The 25,587-nt window shown below is 48.5% G+C and overlaps 1 protein-coding gene and 2 pseudogenes across 6 annotated transcripts in view; 2 read left to right on the top strand and 1 right to left on the bottom strand.

Annotated features, from left to right (window-relative positions):
- Positions 1 to 7,554, bottom strand: part of Tvp23a (trans-golgi network vesicle protein 23 homolog A) — a 41,051-nt gene extending 33,497 nt beyond the window's left edge. For all 6 annotated transcript variants that reach the window (XR_004945670.1, XM_036196657.1, XM_036196655.1 and 3 more), the window contains exons 1-2: positions 7,406 to 7,554; positions 7,075 to 7,154 (exon numbers count right to left, since the gene is read on the bottom strand). Coding sequence is in view for 5 of the 6 variants with exons in the window: in XM_036196657.1 (XP_036052550.1) it covers positions 7,075 to 7,154; positions 7,406 to 7,414 (89 nt within the window). In the remaining variant the exon portion in view is untranslated. The remainder of the gene's footprint in view (positions 1 to 7,074; positions 7,155 to 7,405) is intronic.
- Positions 7,555 to 19,443: 11,889 nt separating this feature from the next.
- On the top strand, positions 19,444 to 24,233 carry LOC118588252 (annotated as a pseudogene).
- A 509-nt stretch (positions 24,234 to 24,742) lies between these two features.
- On the top strand, positions 24,743 to 25,273 carry LOC118588231 (annotated as a pseudogene).
- The last annotated feature ends 314 nt before the right edge of the window (positions 25,274 to 25,587 follow it).

The raw sequence follows: 25,587 nt of genomic DNA, 5'->3' as shown, positions 1-25,587 counted from the left end.
GACAGGCAGCTCTCTGGGGCTCACTGGCCAGCTAGCCTAGCCTAAGACACAGGTCCAGGTCCCAGGGAGAGACCCTGTCTCAAAAACAAAGTGGGTGGGTGGGTCCTGAAGAATAAGAGCCAAGATTGATTTCTGGCCTCCAAACATGTACGTACACACACACACACACACACACACACACACACACACACACACACACACGGGGGGGGGGGGGGCGGGGAACCACACAGTGTATAATTTCACTGGGCTAAGGGATGCCTAGCTGGCTGGTAAGACACTATTTGTAGGTATGTCTCTGAGAATGTTTCCAGAAGGGTCTGGAATTTGAATGGAGGACCATGCAAAGGAGCACCTCCCAGTAGGTGGGGCTCAGACCTCTACCTGAGCACAGAGCAACAGGGAAGAGGAAGAGGGGTTCACTCTCAGGCTGAGCTGGGACACTAATCTCTTCTACCCTCAGATATCAGAGCACCCCGCCTAGACATTCAACACAGACTGAGCTGTGCAGAGTGAAGCCCTGAGATTCAGACTGGGCCTCATGTCACTGGCCCCAGCTCTTCAAAGACTTTGGACTGGGGCCATCACCAACTTCATGGGAGCTCCAGTTTATTAATAGATCCTGGGCTTTCTCAGGCTACAAAATAATGCGAACCAAGCTACAAATAAATAAATAAATAAATAAATAAATAGATAAATAAATAAATATATATATATACATAAACCAAATCTATAAAATGTACAATTTTTCTCTTTTTTTTCTTTTTTTCTGGAGCTGAAGACTGAACCCAGGGCCTTAGCATACCACTGAGCTAAATCCCCAACCGCTAATGTACATTTTTTCATTCCATATATACACAAAGATGAACACACACACATAACACACCTACACACACATATACACACATACACTCACAGATACCCATAACATTCCTACATACACACAAATACTCATGTACATATACATACACATACATACTATTTCTGTATTTCTAGAATATCCTGACACATACCATTTATAACAAATATCCAGATAAGCAATTTACTAAGTATATTGGTGGCAGCTGGGGCTTGTGGGAAGGAGAAATGGGAAGTGACTATCTAATGAGTACAGGGTTTCCATCCGGGATGGTGAAATAATTATGGAATGAGGTCATGGTGACCAAAGCCACACTGAGCCTCAGACTGTCTGAGTTGATGGCATGCCACCTGCATTTGGATTGAACATACACATGACATGGCTCCATGACACATGATTGATATATGAGACCCGTGTGCTCTACAATGATAGCCTATCTCAGAACAAGAAAACATCTCTTGGGCTGGAGATGTAGCTCAGTTGGAAGAATGCTGACCTAAGCCTGAAACCTTAGGCTCAGTCCCAGCACTGCACACACTGGATACAGAGGCATGGTCCTGGAGTCCCAGCACTGCACACACTGGATACAGAGGCATGGTCCTGGAGTCCCAGCACTGCACACACTGGATATGGAGGCATGGTCCTGGAGTCCCAGCACTGCACACACTGGATATGGAGGCATGGTCCTGGAGTCCTAGCACTGTACACACTGGATATGGAGGCATGGCCCTGGAGTCCCAGCACTGTACACACTGGATATGGAGAAATGGTCCTGGAGTCCCAGCACTGCACACACTGGATATGGAGGCATGGTCCTGGAGTCCCAGCACTGCACACACTGGATATGGAGGCATGGTCCTGGAGTCCCAGCACTGTACACACTGGATATGGAGGCATGGCCCTGGAGTCCCAGCACTGTACACACTAGATATGGAGGCATGGCCCTGGAGTCCCAGGACTGCACACACTGGATACAGAGGCATGGTCCTGGAGTCCCAGCACTGCACACACTGGATATGGAGACATGGCCCTGGAGTCCCAGGACTGCACACACTGGATACAGAGGCATGGTCCTGGAGTCCCAGCACTGCACACACTGGATATGGAGAAATGGTCCTGGAGTCCCAGCACTGCACACACTGGATATGGAGGCATGATCCTGGAGTCCCAGCACTGCACATACTGGATATGGAGGCATGGCCCTGGAGTCCCAGCACTGTACACACTGGATATGGAGGCATGGCCCTGGAGTTCTAGCACTGTACACACTGGATATGGAGGCATGGCCCTGGAGTCCCAGCACTGCACACACTGGATATGGAGGCATGATCCTGGAGTCCCAGCACTGTACACACTGGATATGGAGGCATGGCCCTGGAGTCCCAGCACTGCACACACTGGATATGGAGGCATGGCCCTGGAGTCCCAGCACTGTACACACTGGATATGGAGGCATGGTCCTGGAGTCCCAGCACTAGGCAGGAAACCTAGGAACCCAATGTCCTCCTTGACTACATAGGGAGCTTGAGGCCAGCCTGGGCTACATGACACCCTGTCTCAGAAATTAAAAGAACAGCAACCCCAAACAAACAAACAGCCCTACAGAAAATGCTGCATTAGCAAGGGTGTGGAGAGTCCATTGGCTGTAAAATGGTGTGGCTGCTCTTGGAAACGGTTCACAAGTTCCTCAAACATAAAAAGAGAACTTCCATCCAACCCGCAGACCTGCCGCTGTCACTATATGTAAAAGAACTGGGGGTATGGTCTCCAAGGTGGGATGTGCAAACCTTTTGGCAGGACAGTCACAAGGGTTGAGAGGTAGAAGCCACCAGCTGTCTGTGAGAGTGGCAGACTCACAACATGGGTTAATATTCAACTTTAAGGGACTAGAAAATTCAGGGAGGAACCTTGAGAACATTGTAGTCACTAAAAGAAGCGGCCATAAAGGGCAAATGCTGTGATTCAGATTTGAGAAGACAGGAAGTCGAATGGTGGTTAGCAGGTGGTTAATGGGAATACAGAAAGATTTAATGGACACAGAGTTTCACTTTTGCAGGATTAAGAAGTTCTGATTTGCAGCCCTGTATAACCGGAAAGACAGAGATTGGATACATTGTTGGCTTTTTTAAAAAATCACAGTAAAATAAAATAAGCAGACTGGGTGTGGTAGCACAGCCCTGTAATGTCAGCCTGGGCTACATATGGGGACCCTGCCTAAAAAAACTAACCAAAAAGAAAAATGCAAAACAACCCAGGGAACATACACACTCGCATGTGCGTGAGCATGCACACCCCCCCCACACACACACACTTGCATGCACACACAGGATGGCATGGATGTCCTCTCCAGCTATGCTGTGGAATGATGCCCTCCACTGGTGCCCAAGGAACCCACCCTCCGCACTGTACCTCCCCGACCTGGAACCAGGTCAGTGGAGGCAAGGCATGGTGACCCAAGGCCACTGAGTGATAAGGGAAGAAGTGAATGATGACTACAGCCTCCTTCTATGATAGCATCTGACTTTCAAATCAACATGCAACCAACAGGCAATCAACATGGGATTAGGAATTCCCTACTACAAAATGGGAAGTAAACGAGAAACTCCCCAGCAATGGTCTTGATGCTATACTAGTGATTCAGAACTTTGGCAGACCAAGGCCTCTTTGATAACTCAGAATGAACTACGTGAAACTCAGATAAGAGTTTTCAAAGGTTCCTGGACCACCCTCCAAAAAACCCACTTGGACACCCCAGTTAAGAATCCCCTTGAATGCTTGAGTAGGTACTGAGTTCAAGCTCTATGTGGTTAGTTTTTTGTCAACTTGACACAAGCTAGAGTCACTTGGCAAGCAGGACACTCAAATGAGACAATGCTTCCCTAAGGCTGGCCTACAGGCAAGTTTGCAGAGCATTTTGTTGATTGATGATCCATATGGAAGGGCCCAGCTCAATGGAGATGGTACCACCCCTGGACAGGTGGGCCTGGATGCTATAAGAATGTAGGCTGAGCAAACCACGGAGAGGAAGACAGTGAACAGCACCCCTCCACGGTCTCTGCCTCCAGGTTCCTGCCTTGAGTTCTGCCCTGACTCCTCTCAGGATGGACTGTGACCTAAGCGTTTTAAGTCCAATAAACCCTTTCCTCCCCAAGTTGCCTTTGGACACGGTGTTTTATCACAGCAAGAGAAAGTGTAACTAAGACCTTCTAGAACCACATCAAACAAGTGTGGTGACACACACCTGTAATCTCAGCACTTGGGAAGAAAAGGCAGAAGAATCAGAAGTTCAAGCTCACAGCAAGACCAGCTTGGGCTACATAAGACCTTGTCAAAAAAAAGTAAGCAAGCAAGTAGGTAAATAGAATCCACTTTACACCACGTGTGTGGGTAACATCTACAGTCATAGCACTTGGGAGGTAGAGGCAGGAGGATGCTAGAGTTGGGTTATATAGTGAGATTCTGTCTCAATAAACCACACTAAAACTAAAACAAAATAATGAACCTAATTCTTCACAATGCTGAGTGCGCTCATTCTCCGGATTGCCTACACATCACATCCCTGGTGAATCCACTAATCCCTGGGCAGGCTGATAAATCAGCATTGGCACATCAGAGGGTTCTGGGATCGGCAGCTCTCAAATTGGTGAGTAGCTGCCTGCAGATATCCAGTGTAATTCCTCCAGCTCCAAGGTACCCCTCCCTGCTGCCCACTGGAACTAAATGTCCCTTGACAGTTCATCAAGGACCATTCAAAGCTCAACATCTTTGCTCTACAAGTACTCTTTTAACTTTGGGCCCCAGCCCAGAAGCATGAACATCATCCCTGATTACCTGTCCCCACCCTACAGCTGTGTGTGTGTGTGTGTGTGTGTGTGTGTGTGTGTGTGTATGTTGTTAGAGAAGGGCATTAACCTTGAGACAGGGTCACTTACTGAGCCTAGACCTCACCTATTTTTTTGTTTTGTTTTGTTTTTTTGGCTAAGCTAGTGGACAGAAACCCTAATCTTGTCTCCAGTGCCAAAGCACTGGGGTTATAGACACACGCAGCCACATTCACCATTTCATGTGAGTGCTGGAATCTGACTCGGGTCCCCATGCTTGCATAGCAAGTGTTTTATCCACTAATCCATCTCCCCAGTTCCCTGTCCATCACCCACAGTCAAGGTAGACTTCTAAGTGTCCTGGCCGCCCTCCTAGCCTCTGCTTTCTTCTGCTCCTAAATCAATCTATGATGTGTAATCTCAATTGCCAACTTGAAGAGATCTAGAACTATCTGAGACACAAGCCTCTCAGCACACCCAATGTGGATTATCTTGAGTAAACTGATGCGAGAGGAAGACCTGCCCACCACGGGCAGCACCATCCCCTGGGCTTGGATCCTACATCATATAAAAAGGGAAACGGACCTGAGCACAAGCATTCCACTCCACTTCCTGACTAGAGATGCACTCTGACTGACTAGCTGCACCAGCCCCTGCCATGCTGTACTTGGCTCTTGAACTGTGAGCCACACAAAACTCTTTCTTCCTTATGCTACTTCCTTTTTTAAGCTGTCAGGGTTACCACAGCAACAAGAAAGAGGCTAATGCAGTCTTCATCCTGCAGTCCTGACCTCAACACTGCCCCTGACAAAATCCTTCTAGGGAAAAAAAGCTCTAGATCTGATTCATATAGTGTCCGTATACTCTAGCCTGGGCAACTCCTTAGGCAGGGGCTGGGTCCTATACTCCACATAACCTGACCCACCAGCCCAGGGTCAGGCCCATAGGTGACATTCACCAGGTACTGAACACAAGATTGTCTGCATGATCTATAAACTCTTCACTTAGGACTCCAGTGCCCACAGTACAGAAGGATAAATAAAGTGCCTTCAATATCTGGAACCTGTCTCCGGAACCTGTGGATGGCACATTTTTTTGGACTTGGCATCTTCATTTAGTAAAGGATCTAAGAGAGACAGACCGAAACAGAAAGGCTCATTGAAGCCCAAGATGGTCCTCAACTCACCATGTAGCTGAGGATGACCAAGATGCCTCCACGTCCCTTGCACTGGGATTACAGGTGTGTACCACTATGCCCAGTTTATTTAGTGGTAAGTATGGACTGGAACCCAGGGCTTCCTGCATGCTAGGCAAGCACTCTATACCAACTGAGCTACATCCCAAGACCTCACACAGTAAAGAATCCTGAAGGGTAAATTACCTGAGATTGCTGAGCAGGCTTGAGATATTGTCACAAATACCTTTGTTAGTGAGAAGTACAAGGACTATGCACACATGCACCACCATGCCTCTTTTATGCTATGTTTAGGAAGGAACTCACAGCTCTGTGCATGCCAGGCAGGAACTCCACCAACTGAGTTACATGAGACCAGCATTTTTGTGATAATTGTTATAGTGACTATAGGGAACGAATGCAGTGTGTTCCATTCTAAGGAAGAGCTGAAAGGAGGGGGCGATAAGAGGATTGGCTGAGGATTTAGCAGAGTGGTAGCGCTCTTGCCGAGCGTGCACAAGGCCCTCACTTCCATCCCCAGCACCAGAAAAAAATAAAGGCAGGTGCCAGGGACTGGCTGCCAAGTATGCTAGCTGTTAGAGGAGATGAGCAAACTGGACAAGTGGCGGTGGCTGAGCTAGGGATGTTTCTAGAGCATCAGGCTCTCAGGCCACTGGCCAGCACGCTTCCAAGGCACTTCTCCACTGTGGTCCTGCTGCCTCCTGGCTGCTGAAGGTGCCAAGCAGGTCTGGGACCTGACTGAGGATCCGTCTGGCTGGTTAGAGTGGCAAGCACTTCTCACCTGTCCAACTGCCCACTGACTCCCTCCTACCCTGCCATACAGCCACGGTGCTCTTCTCTGACCTTCCAAGAAGGCTGCAGGACCCCAGCACTAGTGCTCTTCCTTCAGGTGGGAACTCTTCCTCCAGAGTCTCCTGTGGCTTCCTGCTTCTCAGCCTTCATTCTCAGCTTAAGAGTCAGAGAAATACCCCTGGTTGTGCTACAGCATGGGAGCACCTCTTGGGAATGTCTCTTGCCTCACCGTGCTGGTTTCTTCCTAACCCTGTTAATATATTTGACTCATAAGTTAGCAGTCTCCCTGGCCAACTGTAGGCTCCGAGGGGGCAGGGTCTGTGTGACTGCACATAGTAGCTGCGCCGTGTATTTTAAATGAATGAATTTGCAGTTTGGGACCACTGGCCCAAGGCATGGTCTCAACATACCTGATCTTGGCCTTCCTAAAAGCCAGCTCCTCTTCATTGCCGAAGTCCAGGGACACATCCTCAGTATCGTCCACTAGGGCCTGGGGGACACCAAGTACAGATGGCAGGCCCCACTGACGCACACCCGGCCTCCACTCCTAAGGGCCCCCTCTTCCTGGGCACATCTCTCTGCTTCTCCTAGCGTTATTTATTCCCTTACCACTCCAGGCTTTCCCCTCCCTCTTTACACTGGGCCTAGTTCAGCCTTAGGCTCCAAGGCCGGTGCATTTATCTTCCTCTCTGGGCTCTTTGCCATCATCATCCTCACGGCGGGGCATCCCCACAGGCCTACCTGCTTCATTTCCCTGGGTACCACTTGACCCTACAGCTCAGGCTCCAGCTCCGCCCTTCACCGCCCAAGGTTTGGGACGCCCAGCAAGCAGCCGCCAGGAGGGATGCTAGGAGCTGAGGCTCCGCAGCTCTGCTTGGGTTGTCTGTGGGGGAGGGGCTCTGCGCAGTGCGCATTCTCGGGCTGGGGCGGGATCCGAGAGGATCCCCAGGGAAGCTGTGGCAACTAGCAGAAGCTGACAGCAGGGAGCTCTGGCAAAGAAAGGACAGACCTGCAGGACCCAGGACAGTGAGGGATGGTGGCAGGTGTGTAGGGAATGTTCTGGAGATTCCAGAAGAGATGAATGAATAAATGTATGTTAGTATCCAGAAGCCACACTCAGGTTGGAAGGAAAGTTTTCAAGCTCTATGAAAAGCAGATTTTTCTGGGCCAGGTATAATAGTACAGGTCTGTGACCCCAACACCTGAAGAATTGCCTGACTGCATAGAAAAGCAAATAAACAAACAACCAGGTGTGATCAGGATCATGTTACTTGGCCGGGGACTGTGGTATTGTTATAGAAATGGGCACACTGGGGAGAGTAGATTTGACATGTGAAGGCCTTATTGGCCTTCTCCTGGCCAGGATAGAGTCACTCCACCTCCTCCGTGGCCTGCTCTCCCATTTCCCAGTTCCTATCCCATCACCTCCACAATCTTCTTCAGCCCCCACATCCCTGCCCTACTACCCTGGGGTAGAGAGCTCAGTGCCAGGAAGCCAATGTTGTTGGTCCTCCTTTGCTGGTTCGAGTTTCTTCTGCCCCCAAGCAAGTGTTAGCCTGACTCCTGGTGACCCCATGGGGGCGGGGGAGGGACGACTCTGGGCCACAAGCTCTGTGGCAGCTCCTTCCCTGCTGGCCCTGGTTGGGGTGCAATGAGGAGTCTGATCCTCTGGCTGTGCCAGAGGCTGCCAGCTGTATGCTCCATTTTTTAGGCCACGGAGATGCTGTCTGGAGGAAGGGTGGAGGAGCTCAGCCTTTCGAAGTATTTTTCAAACCATGCCTGACATGGAAAAGTTGGCCTGAAATCGAAGTACTTAGGAAGGCTGCAGCAGGAAGATCACAAGTTTTAGGCTAGCCTGAAATACAGAACATGTTCAAGGCCAGCCTGGGCAACTTAGCAAGACCCTATCTCAAAAAGTTTATTGTGTGTGTGTGTGTGTGTGTGTGTGTGTGTGTGTGTGTGCTCTTTTGAAAGAGTTCTAGATTGTTTGCTTGCACACAGAGGTGCTTGGTTCAGTCCCCAGTGTCATATATGTATTTCCAAGCCCAGCATCAGTTCTAGTAGCTTCTAAAACCTCTACACCATCGTCCACTGGAATCAGTCCAACAGAACTGCCAAAACTCGCAGGGGTCAGATCCAGTGACTTCTCTTGGGCCTCCATCTGGCAGAGTCTGTGGAAGGGCCGGGGCTCTGCTGGAATGGAGCCTGACTCTGCTATCTGGGCAGCAGAGAGTTCAGTTCTTTTATGGCTCTTGTATGAGACCAAGGTCAGGATTCCCTTTGAGGCATCAGGATCTATGATAACCGAAGTTGGGTTTTCTGGAAAGTGCTGTTGGTTCTTCCCCACCCACAGCTGGCTCCAGGCACAGATGTGACATGGAGAACCCACCAGGAGTGGACTGGGGAAAGTGTCCACAGTGGAGGCCAGGTGGAGGTGAGAGGCCATTGTAGTGAATTTAGGGGCTTTTCCTCTGACACTGAGCACCAGCAGCTGCTGCTGTTTGTTGAGTTGGGGACAGTTGGGAAAACCCCCTTGGAAGCCCCATTAGGGCTAACTGACATTCTCAGGGTGAGGAGCCTCAGGAACAACCACTGCTTCTGCCACGAAGGTCACCCCATGAACACCAGGTGACTGCTCTCCACCTGCCTTGGCCTGTCCTCACAGGACAGAGGGTGGGAGGGCAAAGATCAAGAACCGTGCAGGGAATTTATCCTCTGACTTGAAGCCGGCTCAGCCATCTGTGGCATACACCAACAGGAGAGGTGAGGAAGAGTGAAAACAGAAGAGACTCAATCAGCACACTGGGAAGAGACAGGCCGAGGGACCCTGGGTCTGTCTTCAGGGCACAAGCTTTAAGTTTAGCACAGAGCGAACTAGGGCGGGCAAGTGGTACTCTGCACACTTAAGGGTCCTGGCCGAGAGACGGACCTGCCCCCACTGTTCAGTTCAGTTGTGCCAGCTGATCTGAAATATTGTTAATCTCTTCACACTGATGTGAACGGAGAGACTAACCTGGTTCTTCCAAGGTGAGCTGCTCCAGGGTGCAGTTTCACCATCAGGGTTGACTGATGCAGTTGGCCTGCCGGGGAAGTCTGCTGATCTGGGCGACGGCAGGTGCCTTGTACTGACCTGTCTTCTTCAGTCTTGACGGGGAATGGAGGTAGACAGACAGGTCTTAGTAATTCCCATGTCTACACAGAATCAGGCAGGAGTCCAAAGCAAACACAAGGAGAGACACAAAATGGAGGGAGAGACGCCAGGCTTCCCTGCTTTTAGTTAGTGAGGAGTAACCTGTTGCTAGGTAGGTTTGAGGAATCACTTGTTTCTAGGTAGGTTTTAGGAGTCTGTTTCGGGCCGTTGGAATCTCCGGGGAGGGCTTTGGAAACCTACTTTCCATAAGGGAAATACTGGGAGTATTTGGAATATAGGGAATGTTAGAGCAGAGGCTTGTGGGTAATGTTCCCCTTTTCTTCTGTGCTCTCTACCTACCAGGGGCAGGGGGCAGAACGTCAAGGTTCAGTCTTCTCCCTGGTCCTGTAGCCGAGCCTTGGAGCCTGAACAACCCCTGGAGGGTCTGCAGGTTGTGCGGCCACTGGGCTCTGGAGACCCCTCGAGCTCAAGGTCTGGTTGTCAGGAGGCCTGTGCAGGAAACACCGTCTCCCTGGTCTCAGCATCCATATTTATAAAGTGGGACCACACTTCCCCCATCCAGGATGACCAGGACTGGACACAGTGTATATAAAGTGCCCCTCTCAGAGTAGAGGCTTAGCAAACTATGCCCTGGTGACGGTGATTTAAACGGTCATCCACATAGGCCCTGGGACCTGAGGGACCCTATGGTTCCACGGCACAATGACATGAGTCTTATGTCTAGCTCATCTTTCCATGACCTGTCCGTCTTTGCAGCAGGACCAGTGAGTGACAGACTTCAAAGGCGTGAATCTAAGTTAGGTGTTTTTTGTTTTTTTGTTTTTTTTTAGATGATGTCTCGTGGGTTCCAGGCTGATGGCCTGGAACCAAGAATATGGCCTGTAGCTGAGAATAGCCTTTCATCAGATTCTCCCAGTTCTGTGCCCTGAGGGCTGGGATCACAGCTGTGTGTCACCATGTCTAATTTTATGTGGTTCTGAGATTCAAAACTAGGGCTTGGTGAATGCCAGGCAAGTGCTCTACCAATTGGATAACATGTCTAGCTCTCATCTTGTGTGTGTGTGTGTGTGTGTGTGTGTGTGTGTGTGTGTGTGTGTGTGTGTTCTTGTGGGTGTGGAGGCCTGAGGGCTGTGACAATAGCTGCTGTCCACCCAATCCTTCTAAGCCATGGTCTCTTTCTGAGCTTAAAGCTCTTCAGTGTCCAGGTTCGCTGACAGGTGAGTTGCAGGGATCCCCCTGTCTCTGCCTCCCCAACTCTAGGATTATCGTTGCATGCTGCCCCCACACCCAATGCTAATATTAATGTTTTGAAGTCACTACATTATGACATGCCTTACAATGGACAATAAAGGGGAGAGCACACCTTTAATCCCAGCACTCGGGAGGCAGAGGCAGGCAGATCTCTCTGAGTTCGAGGCTAGCCTGGTCTACAGAGTGAGATCCAGGAAAGGCGCAAAGCTACACAGAGAAACCCTGTCTCGAAAAACCAAACAAAACAAAAAAGTAAAAACCAGGTCTGGGAATGTCAGCATGCATGCCACTAATCCCCAGTGCTGGAAAGAAGGAGGAGGAGAGGGAGGAAGAAGGGAAGGAGGAAGAGGAGGAGGGGGAGAAGGAGAGGGAGGAGGAGGAAGAGGAGGCAGAAGAGGTGGAGGGGGAGGAGGAAGAAGAGGAGAAGGGGAAGAGGAGAAGGAGGAAGAGGAGGAGGAGGAGGAAGAGGAGGAGGAGGAAGAGGAGGAGGAGGAGGAGGGGATGGGGATGAGAAAAAGGAGGAGGGGGAGAAGGAGAGGGATGAGGAGGAAGAGGAGGCAGAAGAGGTGGAGGGTGGAGAGGAGGAGGGGGGAGGGGAGGGGGAGGGGAGAGGGAAGGGGAGGGGGAGGGGGAGGAGGGTGGGGTGGGAGAGGAGGAGGGGGAGGGGGTGGGAGAGGAGGAGGGGGATGGGGTGGGGGAGGAGGAGGGGGATGGGGTGGGGGAAGAGGAGGGGGAGGGAGAGGGGGGAGGGGGAGAAGGAAGAGGGGCCCCTCTCTCTCGCGGTGTGGAGGTCTCTCCATGCATCACAGCTGGCAGGGAAACAATCCAAGGGAGGTAAGAACGAAACTCAGTTCAGTCAGACTTACTTAGCCTGTGCTGGGCCAAAGTTTTGGAGTCTGACGCTGAGTGGTTTATTCTAGCTCTATTTAAGCTCAGCACAATTGTGGAAAACGTTTCCTGATGATAATTGACTTGGTCCCATATGAACAACACACTTAAGACATGTTTATATTCAAACTGTACAAAGCATACATGGCTTCTTTGTGTTGGGTACTGGTGACTCAGAAACAGTGCTCAAAATAAGAGTCTAGGAAGAATGACTTAGGCAGACATATGCCCACAAGTGACCTGGTCCTAAGGTGACATCTCTCATAAAGATGGGTTTATGGACTGAGAAGCAATGCTCGAGATTTAGGAGGGAAAAGTCTGGGATCAATGAGCATACAGTTCCGGGTGAAGTCTGGCCTTACAGATAGCAGAGAGTCACCATGTCATAAACTGCATCCTTTCCCAGCATTCCTGGAGGAAGACAGGTAAGCATTTCCTTCCTTTGAAGAGACAAGCCTGTGGGTTTATCTTTCCTGGCTTCCCCAGTGCTTATCTGTGTACACAGGACCTCATACCCTCCACACCACAGACAATCCACATTGAGCTTAGCACAGACTACACAGCCTTCTCCAGTATGTAGCCACAGCTGTCCCAGGGCCTGTGCAGAGGGAAACTGGCTTTCTACCTTTAGCCTTCCATCATGTGGATGCCAACTCCAAACTAGGGCTCACCAGGCTACATGACAAGATGGCTGCCATCTGTGGCTGGCACCTGTTGTGAGGACAGCCTCAGGATTCTTCCCATCCTGGGGGCACACTGGCTTACTCTCCTGGTACATTCTGCCTCCTGTGCAGGGCTGTTCCTTCTTGCCCTTTTTAGCCAGGGTCTCAGTGTCTCACATAGTCCATGCTGGCATAACATTTTTGGTGTAGGATAACCTTGAACTTCTGATCCTCCTGTCTCTACCTCTGGGTGCTGAGTGCTAGGCCTGTGGGCATGTAACACCACACTTAGTTACTAACTTAGTTATGATTTTGTTTTATTTTTTGGTTTTGGCTTTTTTGAGACAGAGTTTCATGTAGCCCAGGCTAGCCTGAACTTATACCCAAAAACAACCTTGAATTTCCTATTCTCCTGCCTCCACCTCCTGAGGCCTAGGATTAGACATGTACTACCCACCCTGGTTTATGGTGTGCTGGGTCTAGAACCCATAATTGGTGCATTTTAGGTAAGCACTCTACCCACTGAGCTATATCCCCAGCTCCCTGAGTTTTCTTTATTGTTTTATTTTATCTTAGGTAAGGTCTCACTATCATCTAGGCTGACCTTAAATCTGTCATCTCCCTGGCTCCATCTCTTGAGTGCTGAGATTACAGTGTGTATCATCAAATGTCAGTTTAGTGAAGGTAGAATCTTGTGCAAAAATAATCCTTGGTATGGTCTGGATTCCTTGCTTTTAATTGCTAAGATGCAACCCTACCTGAAGAGAGATGGTAGAGTCATCCCTAGTGCTACAGGGCAGCTGTGTGGGGGGTGTTGGCTAAATCGGTGCTGCTTGTGGTGGCGGCCATGCCGACGGACGAGAGTACTGGAGGGAAGTCACAAGCCATAGTTACCTTTTAGAGCTTTATTGGGAGAGGGAGAGACCGCGCGGAGGGAAGAGAGCAGAAAGAGAAAAGGGACGCACAGAGGGCCCACCCACTTTTTAGGCTGGGCCGCCGTCCCAGGCTGATGATGTAATTAAGGACAGAATCCTTACATGGGGCGCAGTGGGATCTTGGGGAGTCCTAGCATGGGAACAGAGTGCTCATGGTGAGCAGCCACTGCAGCTGGGGTTGGGGTGGTGCCTCCATCTCGTCTGGCATCTCCTGCTCAGGGCCTTCTCCTGTCTGATCTCAGTCCAACCTCTTCCTTTTTTTTAAAGATTTATTTATTTATTATGTATACAGCATATATGACTGCAGGTCAGAAGAAGGCATCAAATCTCATTATAGATGGTTGTGAGCCACCATGTGGTTGCTGGGAATTGAACTCAGGACCTCTGGAAGAGCAGTCAGTGCTCTTAACCTCTGAGCCATCTCTCCAGACCCAGCCTACTTCTTTTTGTTTGTTTGTTTGTTTTTGTTTTTGTTTTGTTTTTTGAGACAGAGTTTCTCTGTGTAGCTTTGCACCTTTCCTGGAACTCAATCTGTAGCCCAGGCTGGCCTTGAATTCACAGAGATCTGCCTGCCTCTGCCTCTCGAGATTAAAGGTGTGTGCCACCACTGCCTGGCTGTTACAGTAATAGCCTACTTCTAACTTGAACTTGACCACAGTGCCACGTGACCTTCAATGTCAGGATAGAGAGATTGTGCCCAACTTTTGTCCCCACCTGGAATGACCTTATTGTTCGAGCCTCTCCCTCGGGGAGTGTTGTGAAGATCTAAATGAGTGGTAGAAGTGATTCACATGGGGCCTGTCTGGAGACGGGAGGTGTGCACTGAAGGTCATGACCAGGGTGCTATATCTTGTCCTCTCTACCTGGTCATTCCTGGCTACCAGATCCTGCCAAGACCTTCCCTTGGTTGAGGGGTGGGGAGCACAAAAGAGGCAAACCAAGCTCTGATGTAGTGTTTGGCTTCTCCAGCAACCTGCCCTTTGGCCAGGATGGTGTGAGAATTGGTTAACAGACCTAAGAAAGCCACATGTCCTTCAATAGCCAGGACAAGACGCAGGAGTGTAAAGTGAACAGGCCTTTGCAATTGGTTGTGAGTGTGGAGCCTGTCACCCCACGAGCAGGTGCTTCCTGGATCTCTGGTTTCCGCTGAGTAGCTGGGGTCCAGCAGCTCTTCCATAGCTCCTGTGCTGGGGAACACATAAGAGCCACCTCTGCCCTAGCAGCTAGAGGTCTAGTTAAGTTATCCGTGCCTAGGAAGAGCCTTTGACCTTTCTCCCTCCATGGCCCCTAGCTCTTGCAAGACTCTGGTAACACCCACCAGGCTGAGATTCCTACGAAGTCCCAGACTTCCTATTACCTCAGGGTTCCTGCACCTGCTGTTCCCTAGTTGCACGTCCTTCCCTTCCTGAATCCCCCAGGGCTGAAAGTGGGAAGTCCCTTCTCAGGAGCCTTCCCTCACTTGGCTCACATCCTGCAGGCTAAGTCCTCTCTAGTTTTAGGATGTAAACCTCAGCCGGACTTGTTCCTTTCTGGTACTTTCTGGTGATCTTTAATCCTCTTGTCTTATTGGCCTGCTGACCTTTCACCTCCCCACACTCTATCTAGGACTTGCCTCTAGACCGGCAGGCAGTTCTCAAGCTGTGGGTCTCGACCCCTTGGGTTATTAAACAATCTTTTCACAGTGGTGGCCTAAGACTGTCGGAAAACACAGGTATTTACATTATAATTCATAATAGTAGCAGAATTACAGTATGAAGTAGCAATGAAATAATTTGATGGTTGGGGTTACCACCACATAAGGAACTGTATTAAAAGAGTCGCAGCATATCAGGAAGGTTGAGAACTATTGCTCTAGAAGAATGGATGTGACTTTTGAACGATGAAGGACACTCCCTGAACATTCTGGAACATTCTGGGCACGGGTGCTGTGTGGTTAGTGAGGAAAAGGTGAACAAGACTGTGAGGTATGCCCAGCAGTGTCTCTGCCCAGCCTAGACAGCTAGAGATAGTGAGGCTATAGAAGTAGGGAGCACAGAGGCGTGGACACCACCCATTTCCTGTCTGAAGCTCCAAGCCCTCCCACACACACACACACACACACACATGCTACTAGCCAAAGGGTCCCACTTCCCTGCCAGCCCCCAGCTCCCAAATATCTGCTCTATATATCCATGACACATTTAAGCCATGAAGTTCTGGGCCTGAGGCAGTGGAGGCTGGTCTGGGCTGAACTGGAGAGCAGTTCCGGGCACTTTTTCAAGATTGTTGCTATTATTTGGAAACAGTTCAAAGCAGGCACAGAGCGTTGCTGTCTTTGATGAGAGGGAGTTGGCATGCCTCAGAGACAGCAGACAAGAGTCACCACTTACGGGAAATGCACCCGCTGAGGAGAAAGGCCGTGGCACCTATCCAAACTGGATGAGGAAGCCTCGTGAACCACACCAGCTCTCTCTGGATAGTATGACAGCTCCACGGAATGGTGCAGGGTTTCACCCTGCCCCCTTCCGCTAAACACGAAAACAAAACAGAAGCACTAATGTTGTGAAGAAGGCAGTGATTTGGTTGCCTGAGAACTCACACCCACATCAGCTTGTTTGAAGCTCAGTTTACCTCCTATCCACCGGGATATCTCTGGCAAGTTACTAAACCTTCTGAGTCTCAGGTTTATCTTGTAATAGGTGGGACTGGTGGCGGCTACTTCTGGGGGTGGGTGGATAGAATAAGAATCCCTAGTTGCCATCTGCTAAGAACATGGATTACATATACCAAGTCTTTGCTAAGTGCCTTAGTTAGAGTTTCTATTGCTGTGATAAAACACCATGACCAGAAGCAAAATGGGAAGGAAAAGGTCTATTCCATTTTACTTTGTTGTTGTTGTTGTTGTTGTTGTTTTCCGAGACAGGGTTTCTCTGTGTAGCTTTGCACCTTTCCTGGATCTCGCTCTGTAGACCAGGCTGGCCTCAAACTCACAAAGCTCCACCTGGCTCTGCCTCCCGAGTGCTGGGATTAAAGGTGTGTGCACCACCACCTCCCGGGTTTATTCCATTTTACAACTCTTCAGATCACAGTCCATCATTAAAGGCTGTCAGGGCAGGAGGTCAAACTAGAAACCTGGAGGCAGGAACTGAAGGGAAGGCCATGGAGGGGTGCTGCTTAATGGTTTGCTCATTCTTGCTCAGCATGTTTTCTTGTACAACCCAGGACCACTTCCTGGGGGGAAGGGGCACCACCCACAGTGGGCTGAGTCCTCCATTATCAATCACCAACAGGCCAATCCTGTGGAGGCATTTCTTCAACTGAGATTCTTTCTTCCCAGATAACAGCCACAACCAGACCTGACTAGAACAGTGAGCGGATGACAGCAGGCTGTTGTGCTGTCATTCCAGAAGATTAGAAAGGGGGACAAGTTGGTGTCCGCTGTGGAGCCCAGAGACCAGGGCTAGGAGGGCTCTTTAGCAGGTCACACCTAAGTCAGGAGGAGGTTCAGAAGCTAGGGAAGCCCCTGGGTAGTGAGGGTCTTGCCTTTTGCTCCTGGCTTTTTATCACCCAAAAATGGAATGAGGGGGTGTGTCTCTGCCAAAGTGACTCCTGCAGTTGGCAGCCCTAAGCCACGCTGACCTTCAACCTTAAACTGCAAAGTTTAAGCCGTCCAATAAATGAGTAAACAAGTGAGTTTCTGACCAATATCCAAGTCAGATGTCACTGGGGTGATACGCCTTCCTGGTTTTGCTTAGGGACTGGAAATGGAATCTGTCCTACAGACCGAGTGACCCAAACGACAGACTTTGGTCTCCCAGTTCTGGGGGCTGGAAGTCTGAAGTCACAGTGTCAGCGGGGCCCACCCTCTTCAGCCTGGCCCAGCCTTCTGTTTCCATCGCCTCCATCTTTGTGTGCATGATCCTCCTTTGCTATCTGTGCAGATTACTCCTTTTGTAAGGACACTAATCACACTGGTGAGGGGCCCACCACACTCCAGGAGGACCTCACTTTAATCACCATCTTCAGTGGCCCTAACAGGATCACAATGAGGACTGGAGGTTAGGACTTCAATATATGAATAATATTGGTTACTGTATGTCACTGGTACCAAAGACGGTTAGACCCAGAGTTAACCTTTATGCCCCACCTGCCTAAGGACCAAGTAATTTCCTGAGATTCTGGAAGTTGGAGATCTTGGAAACTAACCACAAAGCCTTATGGGAAAGTACAGTGACCTGTGGGCTTTGCCCATATAAGCTCTGCCAACACATGGAGGCCACTACCTGGAGAATTTCCAGGTGATGGTCCTGTGCTGTGGGATGTCCTGTATGTTGTGAAAAATAAAATGCTGATTGGCCAGAAGCCAGGCAGGAAGCATGGGATAGGCAGGACAAACAGAGAGGAGAGGCTGGGAGGTGGAAGTCTGGAAGAGATGCCAGCCTGCCGTCCAGAGAGCATCATGTAAAGGCAGCAGGTAAAGCCATGGAACTCATGGCGACATATAGATTAACAGAAATAGGCTGAGCTATATATGAGAGTAAGAACTAGACAATGGTAGGCCTGAGCTAGTGGCCGAGCAGTTTAAATAATATAAGTATCTGTATGTTTATTTTATAAGCGGGTTATGGTACTGCCAGGGCTTGGCGGGACCCTGAGAGAAAAACTCAAGCTATAGTCCTGACCAAAATTCCATTTTGGCCAGTATTTAATTTTTTAAATAAAAGATTGCTTAAACTAAGCCACACTGGTGGAACTGGTTTTTCTGACGAATTTTAAGATTAACAGACCTCACAGAAACACCTACAGGGAGGGAAGATTTATTGTGGGAGGAGTCAATCCAGGGTCATTTGGTCCCGTGTGTTTGGCAGCAGGAACATACATACAGTGGAATACTGTAGCGGTAACGCCCATGCTACCACCACCGGTTTACCATGTCCAAGCGAGGGGCTGTGGATCAAAAAAGAGACAAGAAACAGCAGGTCATTCGCCCCAGCAGAATGCCAAATGCCATTTATTGAAGGAGGGAAGAGACCTTAAATACAGGCTTACAGCACAATGGGAGAACCCCAGAGGGGTTTGCTACCGATGTTCTTCATTCTTGCATCCTAACTGTTAATGCCCAATATGCAAGATACACAAACAAGGGACCTCCCATGAGCATTCAGAAGGAAAGAAACCAGCAGGGAATCAGCATAGGCAGGACATCTGGTCAAGGTCAGCAAGCAAGGCAACAGCTACCCAAAATGGGGGTCCAGGGCCCTACAGAATACAGCTCTTCTTCACCTCTTGACTGAGAGAGATAGTCAAAGACCTCTATGTCTGTTACAAACACCATGACCAAAAGCAGCTTGAGGAGAAAGGGTTTATTTGGCTTACATTTCTAGGTCACAGTCCATCACTGAGAGAAGTCAGGAAGGAAAGTTAAACAGAAGCTGAAGCCTGGAGGAATGCTGCTTGCAGACTCTCCCACTGGCTGGTACTCAGCCTAGGGGGTCTCTGCAGGGGTCCAGGCAGGATGTCGAACCATGAAGAGATGAGAATGGAAACACCGTTCAGATTAACTTCACCAACTTGGATCAAGACTTTGAGAAGTCTGATATCAGGCAGTTTATTCCCAACAAATTTAAACACAGTATAATTTGGAAAAAAGTTTCTTGGTATAATACAACCCCCCCCACCCCACCCTCCCACCCTGTGCACAAGGAAGTGAAATTCCATCAAAACTTAGCCAGGGTGCATGTCATTTCCTCCAAGAAGATGGGCTCTAGGGACAGGCTGCCTGTGCTAGCTTAAGGGCCTAGGGAAGACGCTGGTCTGGTCTTGGACATACAGATAGTGTAGAGGTCATCTGGGCTGTTAGCTACCTCTGGTCCTGGTTGTGGGAGCTTGATATGGCCTGACCCAACAGATAACATGGCTGATGATCACCTCCAATTCTCAGATTTCTGCATGGAGGAACAGGTTTGGGTTTTTTGTTGTTATTGTTGTCTTGTTTTGTTTTTGGTTTTTTATTACATCTTTCCCATTGGAAAGACAATCCTGTATTCTTAACATTCCTGGTTTCTATAGAGACCTCTGGCACAAGGGCCTCTCAATACTCAGCTACTTCAGACAGCTCAGGACCATCTGAAAAGACCAAAGGCGCAACCCAAATTATAATTAAATTAATTTATTACTACTGCTAGCAGAAGGGCCTCAAAGTCACATGGAAGGTGTGTCCTATAGGAGAAGGCTGGAAGAAGGTTTTTTTAAAAATATTTTTAGACATTATTTTAATCAAGAAAATTATTTCATCAAAGATCCCCCTCTTCCCTCCTCCTGCTCCCCCAGCCTCCCCTCCCCACCCACCCTCCACTCCCTCCCACAAGAAGGCAAGGCCTCCCATGGGGAGGCACATTCAGTAGAGGCAAGTCCAAGCCCTTCCCCTGCCTCAAGGCGGCAGGAGGTGTCTCATCAAAGGTAGTGGGCTCCACAAAGCCCGCTCATGCACCAGAGATGGATGGGACAGGAGGAAGGGTTTTTAAAGGTAGGCACAGTTATCTTATTCTCTGTGGAGTCAACAGCTGTGTGAGAAATTGATTTTACTTCCCTCAGCTGTCTCTCACTCCCAGTCACACAGCATTAATAATAAAACAACAGCAACAAAACCTGTGTTCCTTGTTGTCCCATGTCCCCTGTGTGGTCCCCCCATCAGGAGCTTGGAACAGAGTCTAGTTTTCTTAGCCATCACAAAGGAGCCATGTGAAAATTGTTACACAAACCAGGCCACTTTGGAGAAAGGAAAGAACATTAATGACTGGGCAAGAGAGGGGTCTTCCTGGGCTAGCAATAGCACGGTGCCACCAGCTTAGGGCTGACTGTCACAAGATGCCACTTGTAGTGAGCTGGGCCCTCCCACATCAATGTCAATCAGTCTCACAGATCTGCCCACCAGCATCTGATCTGGGAAATTCCCTAGTTGAGACTCTTCCCAAGTAATTCTTGGCTGCATCAAACTGACAATAAAAAATGGGCCAGCGTAGATGAAGAGAAAGAGAAAAAGGTGGTTTTCAGATCGTGAGATCAGAGCCCCAAGGACAAAGGGAGGACAGGGAATGAAAACCAAACAAACATACAGACATAAGAGAAGTTGAGTGAGCTCTACGGTCAGCAAACAGCATGAGATACTGCCAGACCTTGAGGAGGACTTCCGGAAACCAGGGAAATGACTGGCTGGAGGGAAAGCACCCCTTGTGCAACTTTTGTGATAGTTGGTCATTTTGTAAGGCTGCTTTCAGCCTGTATTTGCTGTTTGCAAAAATGATAAGGCAAGCCCTGGTTCCTTGTCCATGAGGGGATTAACGGCTTGTAAAGTGACCCAGCATGCTTTCTGTTCTTGGCAAAATTCCCCAGGGATCACACAAGCCAGACCTCTTGCTTACTCCAAATGCACACTAGCCCCAGCATGGTGCACTTGGCTCTTCAGGATGTCTGGGAAAGGCTTAAGTGTAAGCTGACAGCCTGCTATGAAAGCACCGGGTGGCAGGGCCTAGTCACCTTATGAGTGCGCAGTGTTCACAGTCTGCTATTTTCCTGGGATGCAAGCTCTCCCCAGCTTTCTCCTGTGCTTCCACATACATGGCTATAAAATGAGAAATCTGAGAGTCAACCGAAAGTGAATATCCACATTTGGAAAAAACCACACCAGTGACAGAAAGACATGCTAGAATTTGCTCTGAGCATGAAAGTCACTTTAATTTCACAGTATTGGGGGGTATTACTGTTTGTGCTTTTTAAGACAGGGTCTCATGTAACCCAGGCTAACCCCCATCTTGCTACATGGCTGAGTTAGGCCTCAAACCCTCCATCTCCTTGCCTCTACTTCCCAAGCGCTGGGATCACAAGCATCCAAGCCACCTCTAACACCTGGCATGAAGCCCATTTAAATCAGATTTCGGGAGACATTTGACAGGCTTCCAATCTCCAACCTGCAAATATGCTGTTAAATTTCTCCATATCTCAGCCTCTGTTCAGATCCAGCTCATTCTCCACCTGGGGTGATGGCAGGAACCTTTAAGGGATGGTCTTTTGTGGTGTTCCTTCCATATAAGGATTATTTCTCTGTGTTGAAAGCTAGAGGTACAGTATTATGAAAATGTCCCTTACAGTCTAGGGACTGAAACTTTTCGGGACCTCACAGCTAAGTTAATAATACACCTAGAGGTCACTCAAGACTGCTATCCTGGCTGGAAAGGGTGGCACATGCATGTAATCCCAGCACATGGGAGGCAGAGGCAGGAGGATCTCTGAGTTTGAGACCAGCCTAGTCTACAGAGCAAGTTCATTCTGTTCTGTAATCAGTCTATCTATTTAACCTGCCTTTAAGAGAAGATTTCCCATGTTGTCAACTTTTTGTTTTGTTTTTGTAGACAAGGTTTTTCTGTGCAGCTCTGGCTGTCCTGGAACTCACTCTGTAGACTAGGATGACCTTGAATTCAGCGATCCACCTGCCTCTGCCTCCCATGTGTGCTGGGATATGTAATGTATAATCTTAAATTATGTACTTACTCCTCCACGCTCCTGACAGAGTAATGCATGTGTGCATGTACATATTTTATGATAATCATTTGTTGCAAACAGCAAATATAGGCTGAAAGCAGTCTTATAAAATAATCATCTATCACAAATGTTAAACATAACATGTAGAAACTGCCTGATAAACACAGTGTTTGTAGTTCTGATTGCTGTGCAGGTCAGTTGCAGTCAGTGACATCATCCCTTGTAAACTCTGTGGAAGACTTCTGTAAAGTGTCCCATTGCTTCCCCATGGGACATTTTCTGTGCTGTGCAGTAAAAACGGGGCAAAGGCCTTTGTTAGGGACAGACACATTCAGACAGACAGACACAGACATATGTGGACACATTTACCAGACAGCCTTAAGGCAGGCACAGATTCAGACTCATACAATGGACAGACAAGAGGACAGAGACAGAGGGAGCATGAAGCAGAGAATTGGACTCCGGATTGCTCTCAGTTAAATGACACCAAGGGAAAGAGCTTTGACATCTCCTCCAAGAGACACTGACGCATCACTGTGGCTCAGTTTATTACTGTGCTCATACCGACTTTGGGGAACCTTCAAACTCTGCTCTGCAGGCTGTTTTAAAATACAGAATATATTACTGAAAACAATGTACTGAGACATGTGACTACTGGCTTCTTCTCAGTCCTTCCTCCTATCAGCCCTGCTCACCTCCAGCGACCACTTACATTGTTTTTACATTTATTTATGTACATATTTATCATTTATTTTCTTGTATGTGACTCATGTGGAGCTCAGAAACCAACCTTGGAAAGTTGCTTCTTTCTTTCCATCATGTGAGGCCTGGGATCAGACTCAGGTCCTCCAGCTTGGCAGCAAGCACCTTTACCTACTGAGCCTTCTCACCACCCTCCATGTACAAGTGACACACAACTTTTTCTTTCAGTGCTTGGCTTATCACATCCAATATAATGACCTGCAGTTCCACTCATGTTTCATAAATAATAAGACTTCATTTTGATGGCAGAATAATATTCTGCTGTGGATATGTTTCCATCTCTTCATTTGTTGTAACTGACAAGACTTGATTTGTTTGTTTAAGACAGGGTCTCCTTAGCCCAAGTTGTCCTCAGACATGGAATGTAACTGAAGATGTCCTCTAACTTTAAAAAAAAATAAATAATATTTTAATTGATTCATTGATAACTTAATAAATGTACACAAGTATTGATCAGATTTCCCTTTTTCTTCCCCTAACTCTTCTATGGCCCACTCCAACTTCTCATTCCTCCCAACCTCATTTTCTCTTTTTCTTTCTTTCTCTCTCTCTCTTCCTCCCTCCCTCCCTCCCTCCCTCCCTCCCTTCCTTCCTTCCTTCCTTCCCTCTTTTATAACTCACCAAGTTCAGTTTGTGCTGCCGTACAGTCATACAGGTGTGAGACCATGCATTGAACATGGCCAACCTACCAGGGACCACGCCCTTTAAGAAAACTGACTCCCCCTCCCCTAGAAGCTTTCGCTAGCTCCTTAGTGAGGGATCTAAAAAAAATAGATTCTCGGTGGGCCACAACTGACAGGCTGGAAGCCTATGTGGAGACCGAGGTATCAGAGCTCACTCTCCTAGGCCCCAGGCAAGAGGAGCAGCTTCAGCAACAGGATGTCCACAGAACAGCAGGACCCAGGGAGTTTCTTTAGAGCTATATTCCTGCACTTCAAAGCACATAGAGTGAAGATTTCATTTGCAATAAAAAAGTCATTTCCTGTGACACTGAGCTCATCACCAAGAAGATGTATAATGATTTTAGAGATTCCCGTACAAACCTGGTCCTTGTAAAAAATGTGGTCTACAGAGCCCTGGACATACTGGAGAAGAGGTTTGACCTAAAGGTTCTGAGGGTACTGTTCAATGAAGAAAACATGAAGGCATACCCTGATTTGGAATTCATTGCCAAAAGTTTTGAAGATGTCTCACAGAACAAATTGTGTTTCCATGGAAGTGATAGAGGACACCCAAACTCCCAGCTATGTCTTGAACCTGGTGACAGCTGTTCTGAAGAAAGCCCGACTTTGTCAGCCTCCCCTGCCTTCTCATCTGATGGCTGGGGAAATAATGATAGAGGAACTATCACACTCATCCAGGGAAATCAAACACAATTATCAGTTTTCCAGCCTCCAGATTGATAATGTTTTCAGTTTAGTTGAAGACCTCGATGAAACAGTACAGATTAACAGAGTGGGAGGAGAGACCACTGGTACAATACTGATGGACTGGAAAGGCACCAAGCAACCATAGGACAAGGCTCAGGTTCTGAGCCGGAGGAGTCCTGTGAACTAGAACTGAACGACAGACACCCACACCTGGAGCCTCACAGCCCATTGCCCCACAACGAAGAAAGAGAAGCACTACTCAGCCCTGTTCTGTGCATCTGGTAGATATAAAAAAGGAAAATTCATCATTTTCCTTGGATGGTGAACAGCAGACCCAAGCAAGGACCAACCACAATCAGGCATCTGAGATAATAGTCCTCAGCAGCGAGGAATCTGATGATGGAAACAACTCAGAAGAAGAGTCCACCTCAATCACCTGCCAGTCAAAGCCTTTGGTTTCCAGAGACCCTCACACATCCAGAATAACAACAACCGGGTTCCCAGCAGCCCCCGCGGCGGCCACTGAAGGTGAGCTGGGCGCTATGGCGTTGTGCGTGCCTCCGGCCTACCTGACCCACCATCAGAAGGTGCTGCGGCTATATAAGCGCGCTGCGCCACCTCGAGTTGTGGTGTGTCCACAGGGACAAATTCCAGTACTTTGTTTGTTGAGAGCCCGGTTTGATGAACATAAGAATGAGAAGGATATGATGAAAGCCACACAGCTGCTGAGGGATGCGGCAGAAGAATTCTGGCAAAATCAGCATCCTCAGCCATATATCTTCCCAGACTCTCCCGGGGGTACCTCCTATGAGAGATATGGAATGCTACAAGATTCCAGAATGGTGTTTAGATCACTGGCATCCTTCTGAGAAGGCAATGTATCCTGATTACTTTTCCAAGAGGAAGCAGTGGAAGAAACTGAGGATGGAGAGCTGGGATCGGAGGTTAAGCAGCTGCAGCAGACACCATCTAATGGTACTTTGACTGAAGCTTTGTCTCTCGCCAGAAAGGAAGGTAACTTGCCCCCACTGTGGTGGCATATTGTGACCAGACCTCAGGAACGGCCTACCTAGGCACAGGACCTCACTGTTCATGTTTGCAAGTGAAAGAAGTTACAGAACATGTTCAAACTTGCCCTAATAAAAATAACTAAACACGAAAACAGACAGACAGACAGACAAACAGACCAGAATAACAAACCAGAGAAGAGGCACTTCCCACACTGATAGCTCGGGCAAAAGATACAGAGGATAAGACGACCCAAGATGTTGAGAACAATTCTGCCTCAGGAGGAAAAATAGGTAAGGACAAATGGGATTTGCCTATCTTCATGTTACAAATGAATTCATTTTTATGTTAAATGTTAGTACTTTTATTTACCTTACAA

Source organism: Onychomys torridus, chromosome 8 (genome assembly GCF_903995425.1).
Source record: "Onychomys torridus chromosome 8, mOncTor1.1, whole genome shotgun sequence".
NCBI classification, from domain to species: domain Eukaryota; kingdom Metazoa; phylum Chordata; class Mammalia; order Rodentia; family Cricetidae; genus Onychomys; species Onychomys torridus.
Note: the sequence above shows the minus strand (reverse complement) of the source record. Positions and strands in the feature narration are given on the sequence as shown.